Source organism: Bufo bufo, chromosome 4 (genome assembly GCF_905171765.1).
Source record: "Bufo bufo chromosome 4, aBufBuf1.1, whole genome shotgun sequence".
In the NCBI taxonomy this organism is placed as follows: Eukaryota; Metazoa; Chordata; class Amphibia; order Anura; family Bufonidae; genus Bufo; species Bufo bufo.
The window spans coordinates 282,789,670-282,809,859 of NC_053392.1; the positions used below are offsets into that span (position 1 = coordinate 282,789,670).

General features: G+C 41.6%; 1 protein-coding gene across 1 annotated transcript in view; it reads left to right on the forward strand.

Annotated features, from left to right (window-relative positions):
• RIMS1 (regulating synaptic membrane exocytosis 1) overlaps window positions 1-20,190 on the forward strand; it is a 293,279-nt gene that overhangs the window by 143,538 nt on the left and 129,551 nt on the right. Inside the window, exon 10 of the mRNA XM_040430037.1 lies at window positions 6,546-6,658. Coding sequence (XP_040285971.1) covers window positions 6,546-6,658 — 113 coding nt within the window. The remainder of the gene's footprint in view (window positions 1-6,545; window positions 6,659-20,190) is intronic.

Genomic DNA, 20,190 nt, shown 5'->3' on the forward strand with positions numbered 1-20,190 from the left:
GAGCGTTTCTAAATGTTCATTGTGTTACACTAAACATATAAATTACACTTTTAATTTCATTTGCAGACGAATTCAATAAGTATTATGCATTTTTATACTTCCCGTCTTTTATGCAAATGAACATAAAAGAGTCATATCTTACTTGTGTGACCAGAGAAGAGTCATATTTTCAAGCTCTGACTCATCTCAGGTTAATTTGCATATGTATCAAATCGGGTTTTTTACACAATAAAAGCACACAGAGCTATGGGGACTGGGTATTGCGGATGTGCTAGCGGCCATCTAGCAACCCATGTCCTCAGCTCTATACCCAAAATCCCGGTGACAGGTTCCCTTTAAGGCCATTTTTTGCATATCTGACCAGTGTCACTTTAAGTGCTGATAACTTTAAAACGCTTTGACTTACCCAGGCCGTTCTGAGTTTGTTTTTTCGCCACATATTGTACTTCATGACACTGCTAAAATTGGGTAAAAAATAATCATTTTTATTTATAAAAAAATTACCAAATTTACCAAAAATTTGTAAATAATAGCAAATTTCCAAGTTTCAATTTCTCTACTTCTATAATACATAGTAATACCTCCAAAAATAGTTATTACTTTACATTCCCCATATGTCTACTTCATGTTTGGATCATTTTGGGAATGATATTTTATTTTTTGGGGATGTTACAAGGTTTAGAAGTTTAGAAACAAATCTTTAAATTTTTCTGAAATTTTCAAAAACCCAATTTTTAGGGACCAGTTCAGGTCTGAAGTCACTGTGCGAGGCTTACATAATAGAAACCACCCAAAAATGACCCCATTCTAGAAACTACACCCCTCAAGGTATTCAAAACTGATTTTACAAACGTTGTTAACCCTTTAGGTGTTCCACAAGAATTAATGGAAAATAGAGATACAATTTCAAAATTTCACATTTCAAATGTGGTCGTAAACTACTGTACGGGCACACGGCAGGCCGCAGAAGGAAAGGAATGCCATACGGTTTTTGGAAGGCAGATTTTGCTGGACTGTTTTTTTTGACACCATGTCCCATTTGAAGCCCCCCTGATGCACCCCTAGAGTAGAAACTCCATAAAAGTGACCCCATCTAAGAAACTACACCCCTCAAGGTATTCAAAACTGATTTTAAAAACGTCGTTAACCCTTTAGGTGTTCCACAAGAATTAATGGAAAATAGAGATACAATTTCAAAATTTCACTTTTTTGGCAAATTTTCCATTTTAATCCATTTTTCCCAGTAACAAAGCAAGGGTTAACAGCCAAACAAAACTTAATATTTATGGCCCTTATTCTGTACTTTACAGAAACACCCCATATGTGGTCGTAAAACAGCTGTACCGGCACACAGCAGGGCGCAGAAGGAAAGGAATGCCATACGGTTTTTGAAAGGCAGATTTTGCTGGACTGTTTTTTTTGACACCATGTCCCATTTGAAGCCCCCCTGATGCACCCCTAGAGTAGAAACTCCAAAAAAATGGCCCCATTTTAGAAACTACGGGATAGGGTGGCAGTATTGTTGGTACTAGTTTAGGGTACGTATAATTTTTGGTTGCTCTATATTACACTTTTTGTGAGGCAAGATAACAAGAAATAGCTGTTTTGGCACCGTTTTTATTTTTTTGTTATTTACAACATTCATCTGACAGGTTAGATCATGTGATATTTTTATAGACCAGGTTGTCACGGATGTGGCGATGCCTAATATGTATATATTTTTTTATTTATGTAAGTTTTACACAATGATTTATTTTTTGAAGCAAAAAAAATCATGTTTTAGTGTTTCCATAGTCTGAGAGCCATAATTATTTCAGTTTTTGTGCGATTACCTTGGGTAGGGTATAATTTTTGCGGGATGAGATGACGGTTTTATTGGCACTATTTTGGGGTGCGTGTGACTTTTTGATCGCTTGCTATTACACTTTTTGTGATGTAAGGGGACAAAAAATGGTATATTTAGCACAGTTTTTATTTTTTATTTTTTACGGTGTTCATCTGAGGGGTTAGGTCATGTGGAATTTTTATAGAGCCGGTCGATACGGATGCGGCGATACCTAATATGTATAGTTTTTTTTTTATTTATGTAAGTTTTACACAATAATATAATGTTTGAAACAAAAAAAAATAATCATGTTTTAGTGTCTCCATATTCTGAGAGCCATAGTTTTTTCAGTTTTTGGGCGATTATCTTAGGTAGGGTCTCATTTTTTTGCGGGATGAGACGACGATTTGAATGGTACTATTTTGGCGTACATACGACTTCTTTGATCACTTTAATTACCTTTTCTTGGAAGTACGGTGAGCAAAATTTCAATTTCATCATAGTTTTTATTTTTTATGGCGTTCACCTTGCGTGAAATGTAACATGACCGTTTTATAGATCGGGTCGTTACGGACGCGGTGATATATAACATGTGTAGGGAATTATATATATATTTTTTTTAATCAGGGATAAATGTTTTTTTTTTTTTTTACTTTTATTTTTATTTTTTACCCACTTGGTTCTTGAAGATCCAGTGGGTCTGATGTCTGTATAAAACAGTACAGTACACTATTTAGTGTACTGCATTGTATTTCACTCACACTTTGTCTAAACAGATCTCTGCCTTTAGCACAGATCTGTTCAGCACCATGGACAGCAGGATGTTGCCATGGGAACCTTCCTCGTCTGCCACAACTGAGCAGACGGGGAAGGGGAGGGAGGAGGGCTCCCTCCCTCTGTCACACCATCCTGTCCGGGGGCTGCAAAGGCACAGCAGCCCCCCGATGGGAGAGGGAGGGAGCTTTAACTTTCAAAAATATGGGCACTTTGAGGTTTCTGATCCCTGCGGTCATGGAACGCAGGGATCAGAAACTTGCATAAGCGCTAAAAACTGCAGGTCTGAATTGACCTGCGGTTTATAGCGATCGGCAATGCGGGGGGGGGGGGGTCACAGGACCCCCCTAGGCATTGTCACAGGATGCCTGCTGAATGATTTCAACAGGCACCCTGTTCCGATCACTGCCGGCCGTGCGGCAGTGATCAAAACTACACAGGACGTACCGGTATGCCCTGGGTCCTTAAGGACTCGGGAAACAGGGCGTACCGGTACGCCCTAAGTCCTTAAGGGGTTAAAGAGGTTGTCTCACTTCAGCAAATGGCATTTATCATATAGAGAAAGTTAATCCAGGTCGTTCTTGTACACTGTAGAAAAAAGGGCCACCCTATGTGCACTCCCGACCTCCCAGCCACCAGAGAGGCTGGAGCTTCTTCCTATAGCACGACTACTGCTGCTGGATTACAGGGTTGTCTTAACTCGTGGAAATGAGCAGTGTATAATAGAATAAAAAAATTAGACAACCCCTTTAACAAAATGATAACTTCAGTGTACTAAGGGACTGGGCCTAGCTTCTTGGTTGCCTCCGCTTCACTGCTTTCTAGCCCGGCCCTTGGTGCAATGAAGCCCTCATTTTCTCAGGAACGTTGCAACTGATTTTTCACAAGACAGGTATCGTTTTATTCAGCAGGATCCATTCTATAAGACAGTAAGCCTGGCTTAATAGGGTTCAACTTGTAGACAGGTGCTCTTTAAGGGTGAAGAGTATATAATCCCCTAGACTCCACATCCCTGTCTAGTACAAAACAAGTCCAGTAGCAAGCAGTGGGTGCACCTGCAGATTCATGACAAATACATAGGCTGTTACCCATTAAATTTGTTTCCAATTCATATACAGTTGCAAGAAAAAGTATGTGAACCCTTTGGAATGATATGGATTTCTGCACAAATTGGTCATAAAATGTGATCTTATCTTCATATAAGTCACAACAATAGACAATCACAGTCTGCTTAAACTAATAACACACAAAGAATTAAATGTTACCATGTTTTTATTGAACACACCATGTAAACATTCACAGTGCAGGTGGAAAAAGTATGTGAACCCCTAGACTAATGACATCTCCAAGAGCTAATTGGAGTGAGGTGTCAGCCAACTGGAGACCAATCAATGAGATGAGATTGGAGGTGTTGGTTACAGCTGCCCTACCCTATAAAAAATACACATCAGTTATGGGTTTGCTTTTCACAAGAAGCATTGCCTGATGTGAATGATGCCTCGCACAAAAGAGCTCTCAGAAGACCGACGATTAAGAATTTTTGACTTGCATAAAGCTGGAAAGGGTTATAAAAGTATCTCCAAAAGCCTTGCTGTTCATCGGTCCACGGTAAGACAAATTGTCTATAAATGGAGAAAGTTCAGCACTGCTGCTACTCTCCCTAGGAGAGGCCGTCCTGTAAAGATGTCTGCAAGAGCACAGCGCAGACTGCTCAATGAGGTGAAGAAGAATTCTAGAGTGTCAGCTAAAGACTTACAAAAGTCTCTGGCATATGCTAACATCCCTGTTAGCGAATCTACGATACATAAAACACTAAACAAGAATCTATTTCATGGGAGGATACCACAGAGGAAGGCACTGCTGTTAAAAAAAACATTGCTGCACGTTTACAGTTTGCACAAGAGTACCTGGATGTTCCACAGCAGTACTGGAAAAATATTCTGTGGACAGATGAAACCAAAGTTGAGTTGTTTGGAAGAAACACACAACACTATGTGTGGAGAAAAAGAGGCACAGCACACCAACATCAAAACCTCATCCCAACTGTGAAGTATGGTGGTGGGGGCATCATGGTTTGGGGCTGCTTTGCTGTGTCAGGGCCTGGACGGATTGCTATCATTGAAGGAAAAATGAATTCCCAAGTTTATCAAGACATTTTGCAGGAGAACTTAAGGCCATCTGTCCACCAGCTGAAGCTCAACAGAAGATGGGTGTTGCAACAGGACAACAACCCAAAGCATAGAAGTAAATCAACAACAGAATGGCTTAAACAGAAGAGAATACGCCTTCTGGAGTGGCCCAGTCAGAGTCCTGACCTCAACCCGATTGAGATGCTGTGGCATGACCTCAAGAAAGCGATTCACACCAGACATCCCAAGAATATTGCTGAACTGAAACAGTTCTGTAAAGAGGAATGGTCAAGAATTACTCCTGACCATTGTGCACGTCTGATCTGCAACTACAGGAAGTGTTTGGTTGAAGTTATTGCTGCCAAAGGAGGTTCAACCAGTTATTAAATTTAAGGGTTCACATACTTTTTCCACCTGCACTGTGAATGTTGTGTGTTCAATAAAAACATGGTAACATTTAATTATTTGTGTGTTATTAGTTTAAGCAGGCTGTGATTGTCTATTGTTGTGACTTAGATGAAGATCAGATAACATTTTATGACCAATTTGTGCAGAAATCCATATCAGTCCAAGGGGTTCACATACTTTTTCTTGCAACTGTAAGTGATAATTGGGACTGATGACGTGCCAAGCATAGAATACTGAGTTGGAGTTTTAGTCAGTTGTGACATTTGCTCTTAGGAGTTTGTCACAGGGAAGAGCTCCCTCTATCAGCCCACTGGTGTCCTGTTATGGGCTACCTAACAGACGTGCCAAGTTTTGCCATAGGTCTTATTCTATCCCACAAGTAGCCTGAGTACACGGCACCGTGTGCACAGCAGCAGTCTGTTAAAGCCGGCTTACCTGTTCTGGGTGCACGGGTCACATCACTCCCTCAGTGTCACCTCGGTCCAGAAACATATTGCAGACTGATCTGTCACCCATGGTAAAATAAATCTTTCTTCTTTATTGGAAATACATAATAACAAACAAAAAACACACACACACACATATGGACAGTGCTACATATGGATAATTCTACCTACAGGTTTCAGACTGCTTCGGTCCTTCCTCATGGCAAATACCAAGTACCCTACCAAGTACCCTTCATCAGGCGTATTAATTACTCTGTGGATGGTACCGTACATACAGTACAAAGGATTTAAAGGGTTTTTCCAAGGCTTTTATACTAATGACCTAACCTGTAGATAGGTCATCAGTATCTGATCGTGGGGGGTCCACCCGCCGATTAGCTGTTTGAGAAGGCACTGGCATGCGCAGAGGATAGTTCGTCAGTATAAAAGACTTAGAAGACCGCTTTAAGCTAGAGAGAAGGTAAAGTGAAGGTGTGATGACTTAAATACTAAGTTTGGTTCTATAATTGTCATAATAATTGTTATAATATACTAGTGCTCCCATATCTCGCCCATATGCTCTCAGTTTTCATTATACTTTTATGCACCCTAATGAAGCAAATATGTATGTATGAAATTTCAGTAAACTTTATGATAGGAAGACTAATACCGTTATAAGTAATGAAGTTGTGTATATTCTAACTTGCTTGAGAGTCATTTTACATGTTAAATGTTCTTATTATCCTGGCATAGGGAGAGCAAATCTGTTTTCTAATGGTTATGATGCTTAGTAAACTCGATAGGCTGCTGGTATTTACGTGAGATGCTGCCGTCTTATAAATGCTAATGAATACATAAAATGCTCGACTGGGAAATGCAGCAAATATTTGTCAAAAACCATATAATGCTAAAAACGTCACGTCTACCATTTTATATTGTCTGTCATTACTTCTTATTAAATAAGTTGCATCCATATTTTTTCAGCAAATTTGTTAGTGGAAGAACGTGCAAGACAAATGAAAATAAAGGTTCAGCGATATAAGCAGACAGCTGGATCTAGTTCCAGTCAAGAACTGGAGAGAGAGCAATTTTCTAAAGTAAGTACACTGTTTTAAATGGATTTGATATATGAAATAAGCTTATATTGGTCATTTTTGCAAGGATTTTTACCGAGGGTTATTTTTGTGGAATATGTGAATGTTTATAAGAAATGAAAACATCCAATATAAAAACTAAAGCCAGGCTCACGTCACTTTTGGACATTACATTCGGAGAGATGCATTTAGCTGATTGTACACCAATCAGCCATAACATTAAAACTGAATATTGTGTGCTGTGCAGGTACACAACCCTGTGTGCAGCAAGCTGCAATACACTGTGGCCCAGATATACTAATGTGTCTGTGCCTAGAATCTGTCTAAAAGTGGTGCAATATTGGCACAACTAGGGTTTCTACACTTTTTTTTTCGAATCGCTTGACAGGGGTGAGGCTTATCAGAAAAGGGGAGCTTTATAAGATAGGGACGTGATCTAAGAGGCACTATTTTGCGCCATCATTCTGGTGTAAAAGTCTCAAAGTAAGCCCACCCCCCACATGTATTAGTGAGCCTTGGCGGCCCTTGATCTTTCGCCAACCTATCACTACCACTGCATACAGGAAACCCAAGATCTGCCAGTTTTCTAGCCATCACAATTTGCCCCTTGTCAAGGTCACACAGATCCATATGCATGGCCACTTTTTCTGCTTCCAAAACCAACTAAGGTGCCATGATAAGATAATCAATGCTATTCTCCTCATCTGTCAGTGGTTTTAATGGTATGGTTGATAGCAGATGTATCCAACTGTATGACTATGCATTTGCATATGTTGGCCTTTGCTACTGACTCCATAAAAAGTAATCACCTTAGACAGTAGACATACCTACCTACTTGACATTATTAAGAAGTGCTGACTACCTGTGGGGATGACTGCCACCATCTTGGTTGTGGACTCCTCTTATTATTCAAGACCATTTTTAATTAGTACAAAGTAAAGCTATTACTGAGGTCATCATGTGTAGATGTGTCCTTCCTCACCTTTTCTCTTGGCTCAAAATATCCTGAAAAGAGTGGTGCAAGGTGACAAAACCTTAGCGGGTCATCTTGCACTACTTAAAGGAGTTGTCTGGGCTTTTATTATTGATGACCTGTCCTCAGGATAGATCAGCGGGGGTCATACAACAGTTGTATGAGGAAATGGCGTGTGCAGTGCCTACGTGCCGTCTCCTGTCTCTCTTTCTGTTCGCTGCTACTTTGCCATAGACAGCAGCGGCGAGCATGAAAGGAGACGAGAGACAGCATGTGCGCACTGCGCACGCCGTCTCTTCATACAGCTGATCGGCAGGTGTGCCGGTCGGTCCCCTGCCGATCTGATATTGATGACCTATCCTGAGGATAGGTGATCAATATTAGAAGCCCGCAGAACCCCTTGAATTCAGACTATCTCAAGCCAAATGGATTCTGCCGTACAGGTATAGTATAATGCTAATGTAAGGACCCATCTGAGTTAAGTCCTCATGGTAGATGAGATCACTAAAACATGCATAGAGAACCTCAATTGGTTTCCATACTGACAGATTCATTCAACCTATAGCCATAAAATACATTAGTGGGGCCTTTTTTAAGAAGATTTGGTTCATTAAATAGCCCCATGATTTTTTTGATCTTACACAATAATATTAAGATAATATGAATTATGAAGATAACTGAGGTGATAACTACAAAATGTGCTTGAGATCAGTGGACCGAAAAGAAGCACAGCATGTTAAGTTATTCAACTGGATCAATATAGCTAGTGCGTACACGGGTGTACTTCCTCTAAATAAGTACCAAAATACCCATACATATATCAAAATTTATTATATTCTCATTAAAAAACATACATACATACAACAATGTGGAAACAAAATAAAGTGCCAACAAGCGATAGCTCACATCTATCTTATGACACCACAGTATAATGTCCTGCATGGACTACCATCAAAAGTACTTCATAAGCATAAGCATATATCTATATCCTCTTAGACTAACCATGCCGCCATATGTGATGCATATCATGTAATCACATACAACCATAAAGAGTACCGGAGTCACCTAATACAATGCATCATATCCTATATCAATCTAGATAAGTTGGTCAAAAACAGACCAGTATCATTCTAATCAGTATACTAATACATTCAAACACATGTCCTAGGGGTATGACTGCACGGTCCTATATTCTCTTACCTAGTCACTCTGGTGTATGTGAAGATCACGATCGCTTGCTGGCGTGCCCCTCTACGCGCGTTTCGCGTTAGCTTCTTCAGGAGGTACTTTATTTATTGTGTTGAGAAACATGTTAAGTTAGTAAGAATTACTATAGGAGTGTATGAACTAAGAAAAAATAGATTGCATACTTTGTTTCAAAAACACCACTATGTTTGTTCATGGATGGTATCTGGTATTGCAGTCCGTTGAATGGCAGAGGTGCCGTACCAGACTCAGCCCATGGACAGTAATAGCACTATTTCTACACATGAAAGGTTACCACCTGCTTGATCAAGGCTTAAAAGAGTTGTCCTAGAATAACAACTTATGACACATCTACAGCATAGGGGAGTTTCTGATTCTGTTTGGACTTTGCTATGGTCACAAGTCACAAAGACTAATGTTCAGAATGATAGGCAGAGGCGCATAAAGGAGTTCAACATATGGCTTGGTAAATGGTGTCAAGAGCAAGGATTTGGCTTTGTTTCTCATGATAGCTCTACTTGGAATAGAAAGAAACTGTACAAAAAAGATGGTTTGCATCTTTCTCTCAAAGGAACAAATGTACTTAGTGAACAACTCCAAGAATTTGCGGAAGAGTATTTAAACTAGGAAGGGGGGGCAAAAGAGTGAAAATAAAAGAGTCCAATTGCCCCCCGAAACAATGCCAGAACAGGTCAGAAGCACAGAGGTTAAGAAATGATAAGCTCAGAGTCCTGTCTACAAATGCTCGCAGTTTAGGTAAAAAAATCAATGAACTTGGGTCAATAATGGCATCTGAGAATGTAGATTTAGTGGCTGTTACGGAGACATGGTTTAATGAAAGAAATTGACTGGGACATAACCATACCAGGGTACTCTTTATACAGAAGAGACAGAGAAGGCAAGAAAGGAGGAGGAGTGGCCCTGTATGTGAAAGATAGCATTAAATCTAATCTAATACAAGTTGGTGAGGCCAACATAGAGTCAGTTTGGGTTACGTTGCAGTTTGCTAACCATGCAGTAACTCGTGTAGGTGTGATATATAGACCACCTGGTCAAGTTAAAGAACTAGATGATCTACTAGTTGAAGAAATAGCTAAAATGACAATGAAAGGAGAAGTTATCATTATGGGAGATTTCAATCTTCCAGATATAAACTGGAAAACCAAAATAGCAAGTTCTACCAGGAGTACAGATATTCTAAATTCCCTACTGGGGTTATCTCTACAACAAGTGGAACCCAGAGGGAGGCCATTTTGGATTTGGTATTCACAAATGGGGATTCGGTATATGATGTCATTGTAGGCGAAACCTTGGGATCTAGTGATCACCAGTCAGTGTGGTTTAATATAAGAACTGTGAAAGAGTCCCACCACACAAAAACAAAAGTTTTAGATTTTAGAAAAACTGACTTTTCAAAAATGAAATTAGTCATAAATGAGTCCTTATCAGACTGGAACGGATTACATGGAGTCCAGGAGAAATGGGACTACTTAAAAGGTGCATTATTGAAGGCAACAGAAAATTGCATTAGACTTGTCAGTAAAAGCAAAAAAAGGAAGAGACCACTGTGGTACTCAGCAGAAGTGGCCCAAATCATTAAAAATAAAAAGCTAGCATTTTGTAATTATAAAAAAACCCAGAGCAATGAAGATAAGGAAATCTACAAGATTAGGCAGAAAGAGGCCAAGCAAGTTATAAGAACTTCTAAAGCGCAGGCAGAAGAAAAACTAGCTCAGTCTATGAAAAAAGGGGATAAGACATTCTTCAGATATATAAATGAAAAAAGGAAATTAAAACAAGGAATAACTAAATTAAAAACAAAGGACGGAAGGTATGTAGAAGAGAATAAAGGGCTAGCCGACTGCCTTAATGAATACTTCTGTTCAGTTTTTACAAAAGAAAAAGAAGGAGAAGGACCTCCACTAGAAAGGATGACTAATAAATCGTTTGATGCATGTGTCTTTACAGAGGAAGATGTTCTAAGTTTGCTGTCTAAAGTGAAGACAAATAAGTCACAGGGGCCTGATGAGATACACCCAAAATTATTAAAAGAGCTTAGTGGTGAGCTGGCAAAACCGTTAACAGATTTATTTAACCAATCATTAGTAACAGGAGTCGTCCCGGAAGATTGGAAATTGGCAAATGTCGTGCCCATTCACAAGAAAGGTAATAGGGAGGAATCGAGCAACTATAGACCAGTGAGTCTGACATCAATAGTAGGCAAATTAATGGAAACCCTATTAAAGGATAGGATTGTGGAACATCTAAAATCCCATGGATTGCAAGATGAAAAACAACATGGGTTTACTTCAGGGAGATCATGTCAAACAAATCTTATAGATTTTTTTGACTGGGTGACTAAAATAATAGACGGTGGAGGTGCAGTAGACATCGCATATCTAGATTTTAGTAAGGCTTTTGACACTGTCCCACATAGAAGACTTATCAATAAACTGCAGTCATTGAGCATGGACTCCCATATTGTTGAGTGGATTAGGCAGTGGCTGAGTGACAGACAGCAGAGGGTTGTAGTCAATGGAGAACATTCAAAACAAGGTCATGTTACCAGTGGGGTTCCACAGGGATCTGTACTGGGACCAATTTTGTTTAATATCTTCATAAGTGATATTGCAAAAGGCCTCGATGGTAAGGTTTGTCTTTTTGCTGATGACACAAAGATATGTAACAGGGTTGATGTTCCTGGAGGGAAACGCCAAATGGAAAAGGATTTAGGAAAACTAGAAGAATGGTCAGAACTCTGGCAACTGAAATTTAATGTGGATAAGTGCAAGATAATGCACCTGGGGCGTAAAAACCCAAGGGCAGAATATAGAATATTTGACACAGTCCTGACCTCAGTATCTGAGGAAAGGGATTTAGGAGTAATTATTTCAGAAGACTTAAAGGTGGGAAGACAATGTAATAGGGCAGCACGAAATGCCAGCAGAATGCTTGGATGTATAGGGAGAGGTATAAGCAGTAGAAAGAGTGAAGTGCTTATGCCGCTGTACAGAACACTGGTGAGACCTCACTTGGAGTATTGTGCGCAGTACTGGAGGCCATATCTCCAGAAGGATATAGATACTCTAGAGAGAGTTCAGAGAAGAGCTACTAAACTAGTACATGGATTGCAGGATAAAACTTACCAGGAAAGGTTAAAGGACCTTAATATGTATAGCTTGGAAGAAAGAAGAGACAGAGGGGATATGATAGAAACTTTTAAATACATAAAGGGAATCAACTCGGTAAAGGAGGAGAGCATATTTAAAAGAAGAAAAACTACCACAAGAGGACACAGTTTTAAATTAGAGGGGCAAAGGTTTAAAAGTAATATAAGGAAGTATTACTTTACTGAGAGAGTAGTGGATGCATGGAATAGCCTTCCTGCAGAAGTGGTAGCTGCAAATACAGTGAAGGAGTTTAAGCATGCATGGGATAGGCATAAGGCTATCCTTCATATAAGATAGGGCCAGGGACTATTAATAGGATTCAGATATATTGGGCAGACTAGATGGGCCAAATGGTTCTTATCTGCCGACACATTCTATGTTTCTATGAATTAAGACTTCAGATGGAAAAAAATGACGAATATTCTAAAAAACAAATACACTGCTCAAAAAAATAAAGGGAACACTTAAACAACACAATGTAACTCCAAGTCAATCACACTTCTGTGAAATCAAACTGTCCACTTAGAAAGCAACACTGAGTGACAATCAATTTCACATGCTGTTGTGCAAATGGGATAGACAACAGGTGGAAATTATAGGCAATTAGCAAGACACCCCTAATAAAGGAGTGGTTCTGCAGGTGGTGACCACAGACCACTTCTCAGTTCCTATGCTTCCTGGCTGATGTTTTGGTCACTTTTGAATGCTGGCGGTGCTTTCACTCTAGTGGTAGCATGAGACGGAGTCTACAACCTACACAAGTGGCTCAGGTAGTGCAGCTTATCCAGGATGGCACATCAATGCGAGCTGTGGCAAGAAGGTTTGCTGTGTCTGTCAGCGTAGTTTCCAGAGCATGGAGGCGCTACCAGGAGACAGGCCAGTACATCAGGAGACGTGGAGGAGGCCGTAGGAGGGCACCAACCTAGCAGCAGGACCGCTACCTCCGCCTTTGTGCAAGGAGGAACAGGAGGAGCACTGCCAGAGCCCTGCAAAATGACCTCCAGCAGGCCACAAATGTGCATGTGTCTGCTCAAACGGTCAGAAACAGACTCCATGAGGGCCCGACGTCCACAGATGGGGGTTGTGCTTACAGCCCAACACCGTGTAGGACGTTTGGCATTTGCCAGAGAACACCAAGATTGGCAAATTCGCCACTGGCGCCCTGTGCTCTTCACAGATGAAAGCAGGTTCACACTGAGCACATGTGACAGACGTGACAGAGTCTTGAGACGCCGTGGAGAACGTTCTGCTGCCTGCAACATCCTCCAGCATGACCGGTTTGGCATTGGGTCAGTAATGGTGTGGGGTGGCATTTCTTTGGAGGGCCGCACAGCCCTCCATGTGCTCGCCAGAGGTAGCCTGAATGCCATTAGGTACCGAGATGAGATCCTCAGACCCCTTGTGAGACCATATGCTGGTGCGGTTGGCCCTGGGTTCCTCCTAATGCAAGACAATGCTAGACCTCATGTGGCTGGAGTGTGTCAGCAGTTCCTGCAAGACGAAGGCATTGATGCTATGGACTGGCCCGCCCGTTCCCCAGACCTGAATCCAATTGAGCACATCCTGGACATCATGTCTCGCTCTATCCACCAACGTCACGTTGCACCACAGACTGTCCAGGAGTTGGCAGATGCTTTAGTCCAGGTCTGGGAGGAGATCCCTCAGGAGACCGTCCGCCACCTCATCAGGAGCATGCATAGGCGTTGTAGGGAGGTCATACAGGCACGTGGAGGCCACACACACTACTGAGCCTCATTTTGACTTGTTTTAAGGACATTACATCAAAGTTGGATCAGCCTGTAGTGTGTTTTTCCACTTTAATTTTGAGTGTGACTCCAGACCTCCATGGGTTGAAAAATTTGATTTCCATTTTTTTATTTTTGTGTGATTTTGTTGTTAGCATATTCAACAAAGTATTTCAGAAGAATATTTAATTAATTCAGATCTAGGATGTGTTATTTTTTTGAGCAGTGTATATAGCACTATATTGAATATAGTGCTATATATTAGTTTTTTAGAATATTCGTCATTTTTTTCCATCTGAAGTCATGATTCCTACCTGCTTAAGTTGCTTGTGGGCCAATGACTGTTCACTTCAGATGGAAAAAAATGACGAATATTCTGAAAAACAAATCTATAGCACTATATTCTATAGTGCTATATATTTGTTTTTGACCGACTTCGCATTACGCGATTTTTACATTGCAGATTATAATCTTATGCGATTTTTACATTGCAGATTCAATCTCGAATATGAATATTCGCGAATATATGCCGAATGTTCTACCACATATTTGTGAAATATTGCAAATTCGAATATTGCCCCTGCCGCTCATCACTATTGCTGACAAGGCCCATTCACTTAAATGGGACTGAGCTGCACATAGGCCTGTGACTGACAAATGTGATGTCACTGGTCTTCAAAGAGCTGATAAGTGGGGGGTGCTGGGATTTAGTCCCCACGGATCTAATATTGATGTCCTGTCCTGAGCATAGTACATCAATATTATACTCCTGGAAAACTACTATAAGATACATTCTGATAAACTGGGGATTTTATTAGACATGGTGTTCGTCTGAGCTAGTGTGTGAATCCAGCTCTAGCTCTGCCAAGCAGGACGTCCATAAGGCAGCTTACTCAGTGACTAGTAACCGCTGCAGCATTGCCCAGAAGACTATTAGTGGGCAGCGTTTTACTTTTTCCCTCCAAGTAAAACCAGCATTTTTTACAGAGTCACATCTACAAAGGAATTTATTTACGAGCCCCATTGCATCATCAGGGGTTTAATAATGAGAACATTGCTGACAGGTTCCCTTTAAATGTACAGTAAAAATATCTATGGAAACAGCTCGGTTAGCTTTATACCTTTACGTTTTTAGGTATTTTTGAAGACAAAACGAGGTATGCTTCATAAAGAGAGACGCATACAAAGGGTAGACAAAAATGGAAACTTGGCAGTGTTCATGACTCTGTATATGCAATAACTGTGTAAGGTCTTCCATCTTCAGCCATTTGCTACATGGACTTCTATTTTCTTTTATGATTTGGAAGCAGAATTGTTTGTCATAATGAAGATCTTAAAGGGTTTTGTTTTATTTCATGAAACTGCTGTTGGGTTGGTAAATACTCTTGCCCTCCCAGCCTCCTCCCTGCCAGTGCTGCCCTGTCCTCTTCACCATGCTGCAGCCAGTGACGTATTGTTTTGACTGCAGCAGTTACACCTTGTACACTGCTGCAGTCAATCACTGCCATACACGGCAACGATTAGCCGCAGCAGTGTATGAGATTTTACCACTGCAGCCATAATAAAATGTCACTGGCTGCATCTTTAGGAAGAGAATGGAGCAATAGTGTTGGATGGAAGGGGGCTTGGAAGGTAAGTATAAGTTTGGTTATTATTTTGTCAGACCCAGTTCTTGCTGGACTTTACAAACCTTTCCCATTCATTCTTTAGATTTTTCTTTCAGTCACATTGTAAGTTTCTTACGAATACTATTCCCCAGAACAATGAAGGCTACGTTCACGCGACAGCGAAAAATGGATGTGTAATGGAGGTTTTTTTTTTAACGGCCGTCTCACATCCATTTTAAGAACAACGGTAGTCTCAGAAAGCAGAGATTGTTTTATCGGGATGTTTTCCCCCCTTATCTGATTTGAATCTGATGTCTGAATAAAGTATACATCTGAAAGGAAATACTTATGTCCACCCTACAATTTAACATCAAACTATAACAGTTTTGAAAAATGCGTACAGGTAATGGGTTTGATAAATTGTACGAAGCTCTTTGCCACACTGTGTTATGTGTTACATTGTAGTTTGTTTAGTGGCTATACAGATTACTGTACTGTGCAAGCTCGGACTGGCCCACAGGTGTACAGGTGAATCCCCCGGTGGGTCCCTGATGAAGGTGGCCTCTAGTCTCCCACCCCCTGCACAAGTGGTACATAACACAGTAGACTTACTGCTCTACATACGTGTATTCAATGTACAGCACCTCAACCAGACTATGTTCATATAAAAAACTTTATAGATTATTACAGAAACTCCCCAGTTTATTATTATAGACAGGATCCAATAGCTGAGATGACTTCTAGGTATAGAGGAAAGCTTCCAGTACCCTCTTATCCCCAGGACCTACCTTCTCAAAGTTGCTGCAGGGACCCCCATATTCAGTCATCTGGTAGCCTCTTGCTGCCGTGTGAGCAGGTAATATTTGAATGTATCTGTACGGAGAGCACCCAAAATAAATTTTACTGAGATCGCCCAGTCCGACACTGGTACTGTGTGATATCAAACAACACTTCACAAAATGCACCACAAAGAGCATTCTATGTGCAGAGAGTGAAGCAGCAAGGAATGTTGGGAAACCTTAAAGGGATTGTCTCCAGCAACTGGCATTTATCATGTAGACAACGTTTTTTTATTAGGCACTTACTAATGTATTGTGATTGTCCATATTGCCTCCTTTGCTGGCTTGATTCATTTCCATCACATTATACACTGCTCGTTTCCAGTGCAGATACACGGTGACCAGGATGGGAGCTGCTGCGCATGCATGTCTATGCGCACTCCCACAGTCCGGGCCACCAGAGAGGCCAGTGCTTTTTCCTATAGTGTGCAAGCACGACCACCGCTGCTGAATTGTGAGGTCGTCATAACCCCTGGAAACAAGCAGCGTATAATGTGATGGAAAAATGAATCAAGCCAGCAAAGGAGGCAATATGGACAATCACAATACATTATTAAGTGCCTTGCATTATCTTTCTCTACATGATAAATGTCATTTGCTGAAGGGAGACAACTTTTTTTTACTGCTGAACATACACTCAAATCCATTTACTGCCAGGTATTTTGTAACAATTTTCAGACTTTTGACATGCGCAAAGAAAACCTGAATTTTAAAATAAATCTTATTATAATTACATACCCATATATTTTCTGAATGGACATACCTGCCCCATTGTGAAAATGCCACCTACCGCTTTACACTCATGACCAGCTTCATGCATCAAACCATAACACTTTGGAAAGATCCATAAAAGTTCATGTTATCGAGACCTTTAGTTTAAATTGTACAAAGTTCATAAAATCCTCTACTAAGGTTACTTTTACACTAGCGTTTTAGTATTCCGGTGTTAAGTTCCGTCATAGGGGCTCAATACCGGAAAAAACGCTTCCGTTTTGTCCCCATTCATTGTCAATGGGGAAAAAAACTAAACTGAACAGAACGGAATGTTCCAAAATACATTCCGTTCCATTTAGTTGCGTTCCCATACCGGAGAGCAAACCGCAGCATGTTGTAGTTTGCTTTCCGTCTTCGGATGCGGAGCAAGACGGATCGGGTATGACCCCCAATGCAAGTCAATGGGGACGAATCCGTTTTCTCTGACACAATCTGACACAATAGAAAATGGATCCGTCCCCCATTGACTTTCAATGGAGTTCATGACAGATCCGTCTTGGGTATGTTAAAGATAATACAACCGGATCAGTTCATAACGGATGCAGACGGTTGTATTATCAGTAACTGAAGCGTTTTTGCTGAACCCTGACGGATCCAGTAAAATCGCTAGTGTGAAAGTAGCCTAATTTGTCTGCTTGCAAATATCTTTACAAAATCATAAAAAGAAAAGACCAAGAATCTTTGCTACCAAGCCACAGAAACTGCAAGCGAGGTTTGCGAGTGCAGCTAGGGTTGCTGAGTACTGTAAAATTACAGAGAAGTATCGAAATTACAGATAACTACATAAGCTATGCTTTAACACAAGGACATAGAATTTCTTTGTGCATTGTTTGATTGATTCGAGCAAGTTCCCCAATTACAGAGAGAGAGATTTAAATTTAAAATCATACTTACAGTTTTTTTTCCCTTTACTGTTCATTCCCATTTAAACATGTGCTCCACGGACAATGCTACTGAGTGTGTGTCCTGTACAATGTATATATGCCTTGAAGAGCCATTTGAGGGTGAAGACAGTTGCACTAGATGCAAGCAAGTTGCATATTTGGAAGCCAACATTCTGGATCTAAATGCTCAGCTTGCAACATACAGAAGCATTGCAAACCAGGAGAGTGGCTTAGACCTCACTGTGCAGGTACTGGCTGGGGTCAGTGAAATGGAGGTGGGAGGAGGAGGGAAAGATCAGGACTAGGGGGATCAGTACTTGGGTTAATGTTACAAGAGGCCAGGGAGGCTAGTCCTGAGCTAGAACACCCTAGTAAATATGCTTGTTTGGCTGATGTTAGGGACGCAAGCCCAGGGGCAGCAGTAGTGCAGCAGGGCATTGCTCCTAGCAACTAGGAAGGCTGGGAGGAGGAGTGCAGCAAAGGTCAGGCAGGTGGTAGGGGACTCCATTATTAGGCGAACAGACTGGGTCATCTGTCGCCGAGACCATGAATTCTGAACAGTGTGTTTTCTTCCGGGTGCTTTGGTTTGGCATATTGTGGATTGCATAGACAGATTGCTGGTTGGGGCTGGGGAAGACCTGGCGGTCATGGTACACATTGGTACCAATGACAATGTTGGGGGAGGGGGGAGGCCCTTAAAAGTTATTTTGGGGAACTAGGAGAGAAGCTCAAGTCCTGTATCTTCAAAGTAGTGTTTTCAGAAATACTACCAGTGCCACGAGCATCACTAGAGAGACAGCTGGAACTTAGGGAATTAAATAAGTGGCTCAGAAGCTGGTGCAGGAAGGAAGGGTTTGGGTTCATAGAGAACTGGGCCAACTTCTCTGTCAGCCACAGGCTCTACAGTTGAGACGGGCTGCACCCTAATAGGAAGAGGGCAACTTTGCTGGGGGAAAAATGTTTAAAGGGAGTCTGTCACCACTATATGACCATATACAGTGCTTACATGGCTCTGTAGCACACCTATACATGAGTGTAATTGTACCTTTGTTATTTTCTTTAGACATCCAGAAGAAGGAAAAACAGTTTATTTTCATATGCAAATGTGAACTCGCAAGTGCCCAGGGGCGGTGTTCAGTGTGTAGGTGCCCAGGCTGCTCTGCCTTTTTTAGCGTTACTCCTCCCCAGCCTCTTCCTTTGCCTGCCCTCCTATTCCCTCGTATCATCCCTAGGTCCGGCCAAGATCCCCCGCCTGTGCACTGTTTTGCCGGGCCATGTGCGCTGGTTGAATTGATGCCATCTCAGTGTGCATGCCCCGGCCCGGCGAAGCAGTGCGCAGGTGCGGGATCTCAACCGGACCTAGGGATGTGTCACGGATGGTGTACAGGAAACAAGACAATACCATATAAACAATGTCTCTCTGGATCCACAACTAAGGAACAAAGGGAGACCCCTGCAATAGACCTGCCGCTCTCCCTCACTGCTCAGCCTATGCGAACACCCCAAAGGTGGATGGCCACATATCCACGTTCCTCGGCTATCTATTACCTGAAGACCCTACAATAGTGAAGGGACACGACCACCGGCTCCCTACACTGACACGGAGGGAGTCAGGGTCACCTGGATCCAGAAAAGACAAAATCATAAATACATAAACAGCACTTATCTTGCAGACGACTGACGACTGAGGACTGGGAAATGGGAACTGGGAACAGCATGCACACACATTCCAGGAAGTTGTATCAGCCGCACACTACTGCATTATGGGGAGGAACTTAAAGGGTAGCAATCAGTCCAAGTGCATGACAGCTGAGATAGACTAACGAGATGAGAAACTAAACCAAAACAAAGAAATTCAAGGAGGAGGATCTGAGAAGCTCCTGTGAGAGCTTCTCAGCTGTCTGGCTGTGACAGTACCCCTCCCTCTAGGAGTGGACTCCGGACACTCAGAGCCCACCTTCTCAGGATGGGACCTATGGAAAGCCCTGATGAGACGAGAGGCCTTAATGTCTGTCACTGGGACCCACATCCTCTCCTCAGGACCATAACCCTCCCAATGAACGAGGTACTGGAGGGAACCGCGGACAAGACGAGAATCCACAATCCTAGAGACCTGAAATTCAAGATTTCCATCAACCATAATCGGAGGAGGAGGCAAAGGCGAGGGTACAATAGGTTGAACATAAGGTTTCAATAAGGACTTATGAAAAACATTATGGATCTTCCAAGTCTGAGGAAGATCAAGACGGTAGGCAACAGGATTGATGACAGACAGGATCTTGTAAGGCCCAATAAACCTAGGACCCAACTTCCAGGAGGGAACCTTCAATTTGATAT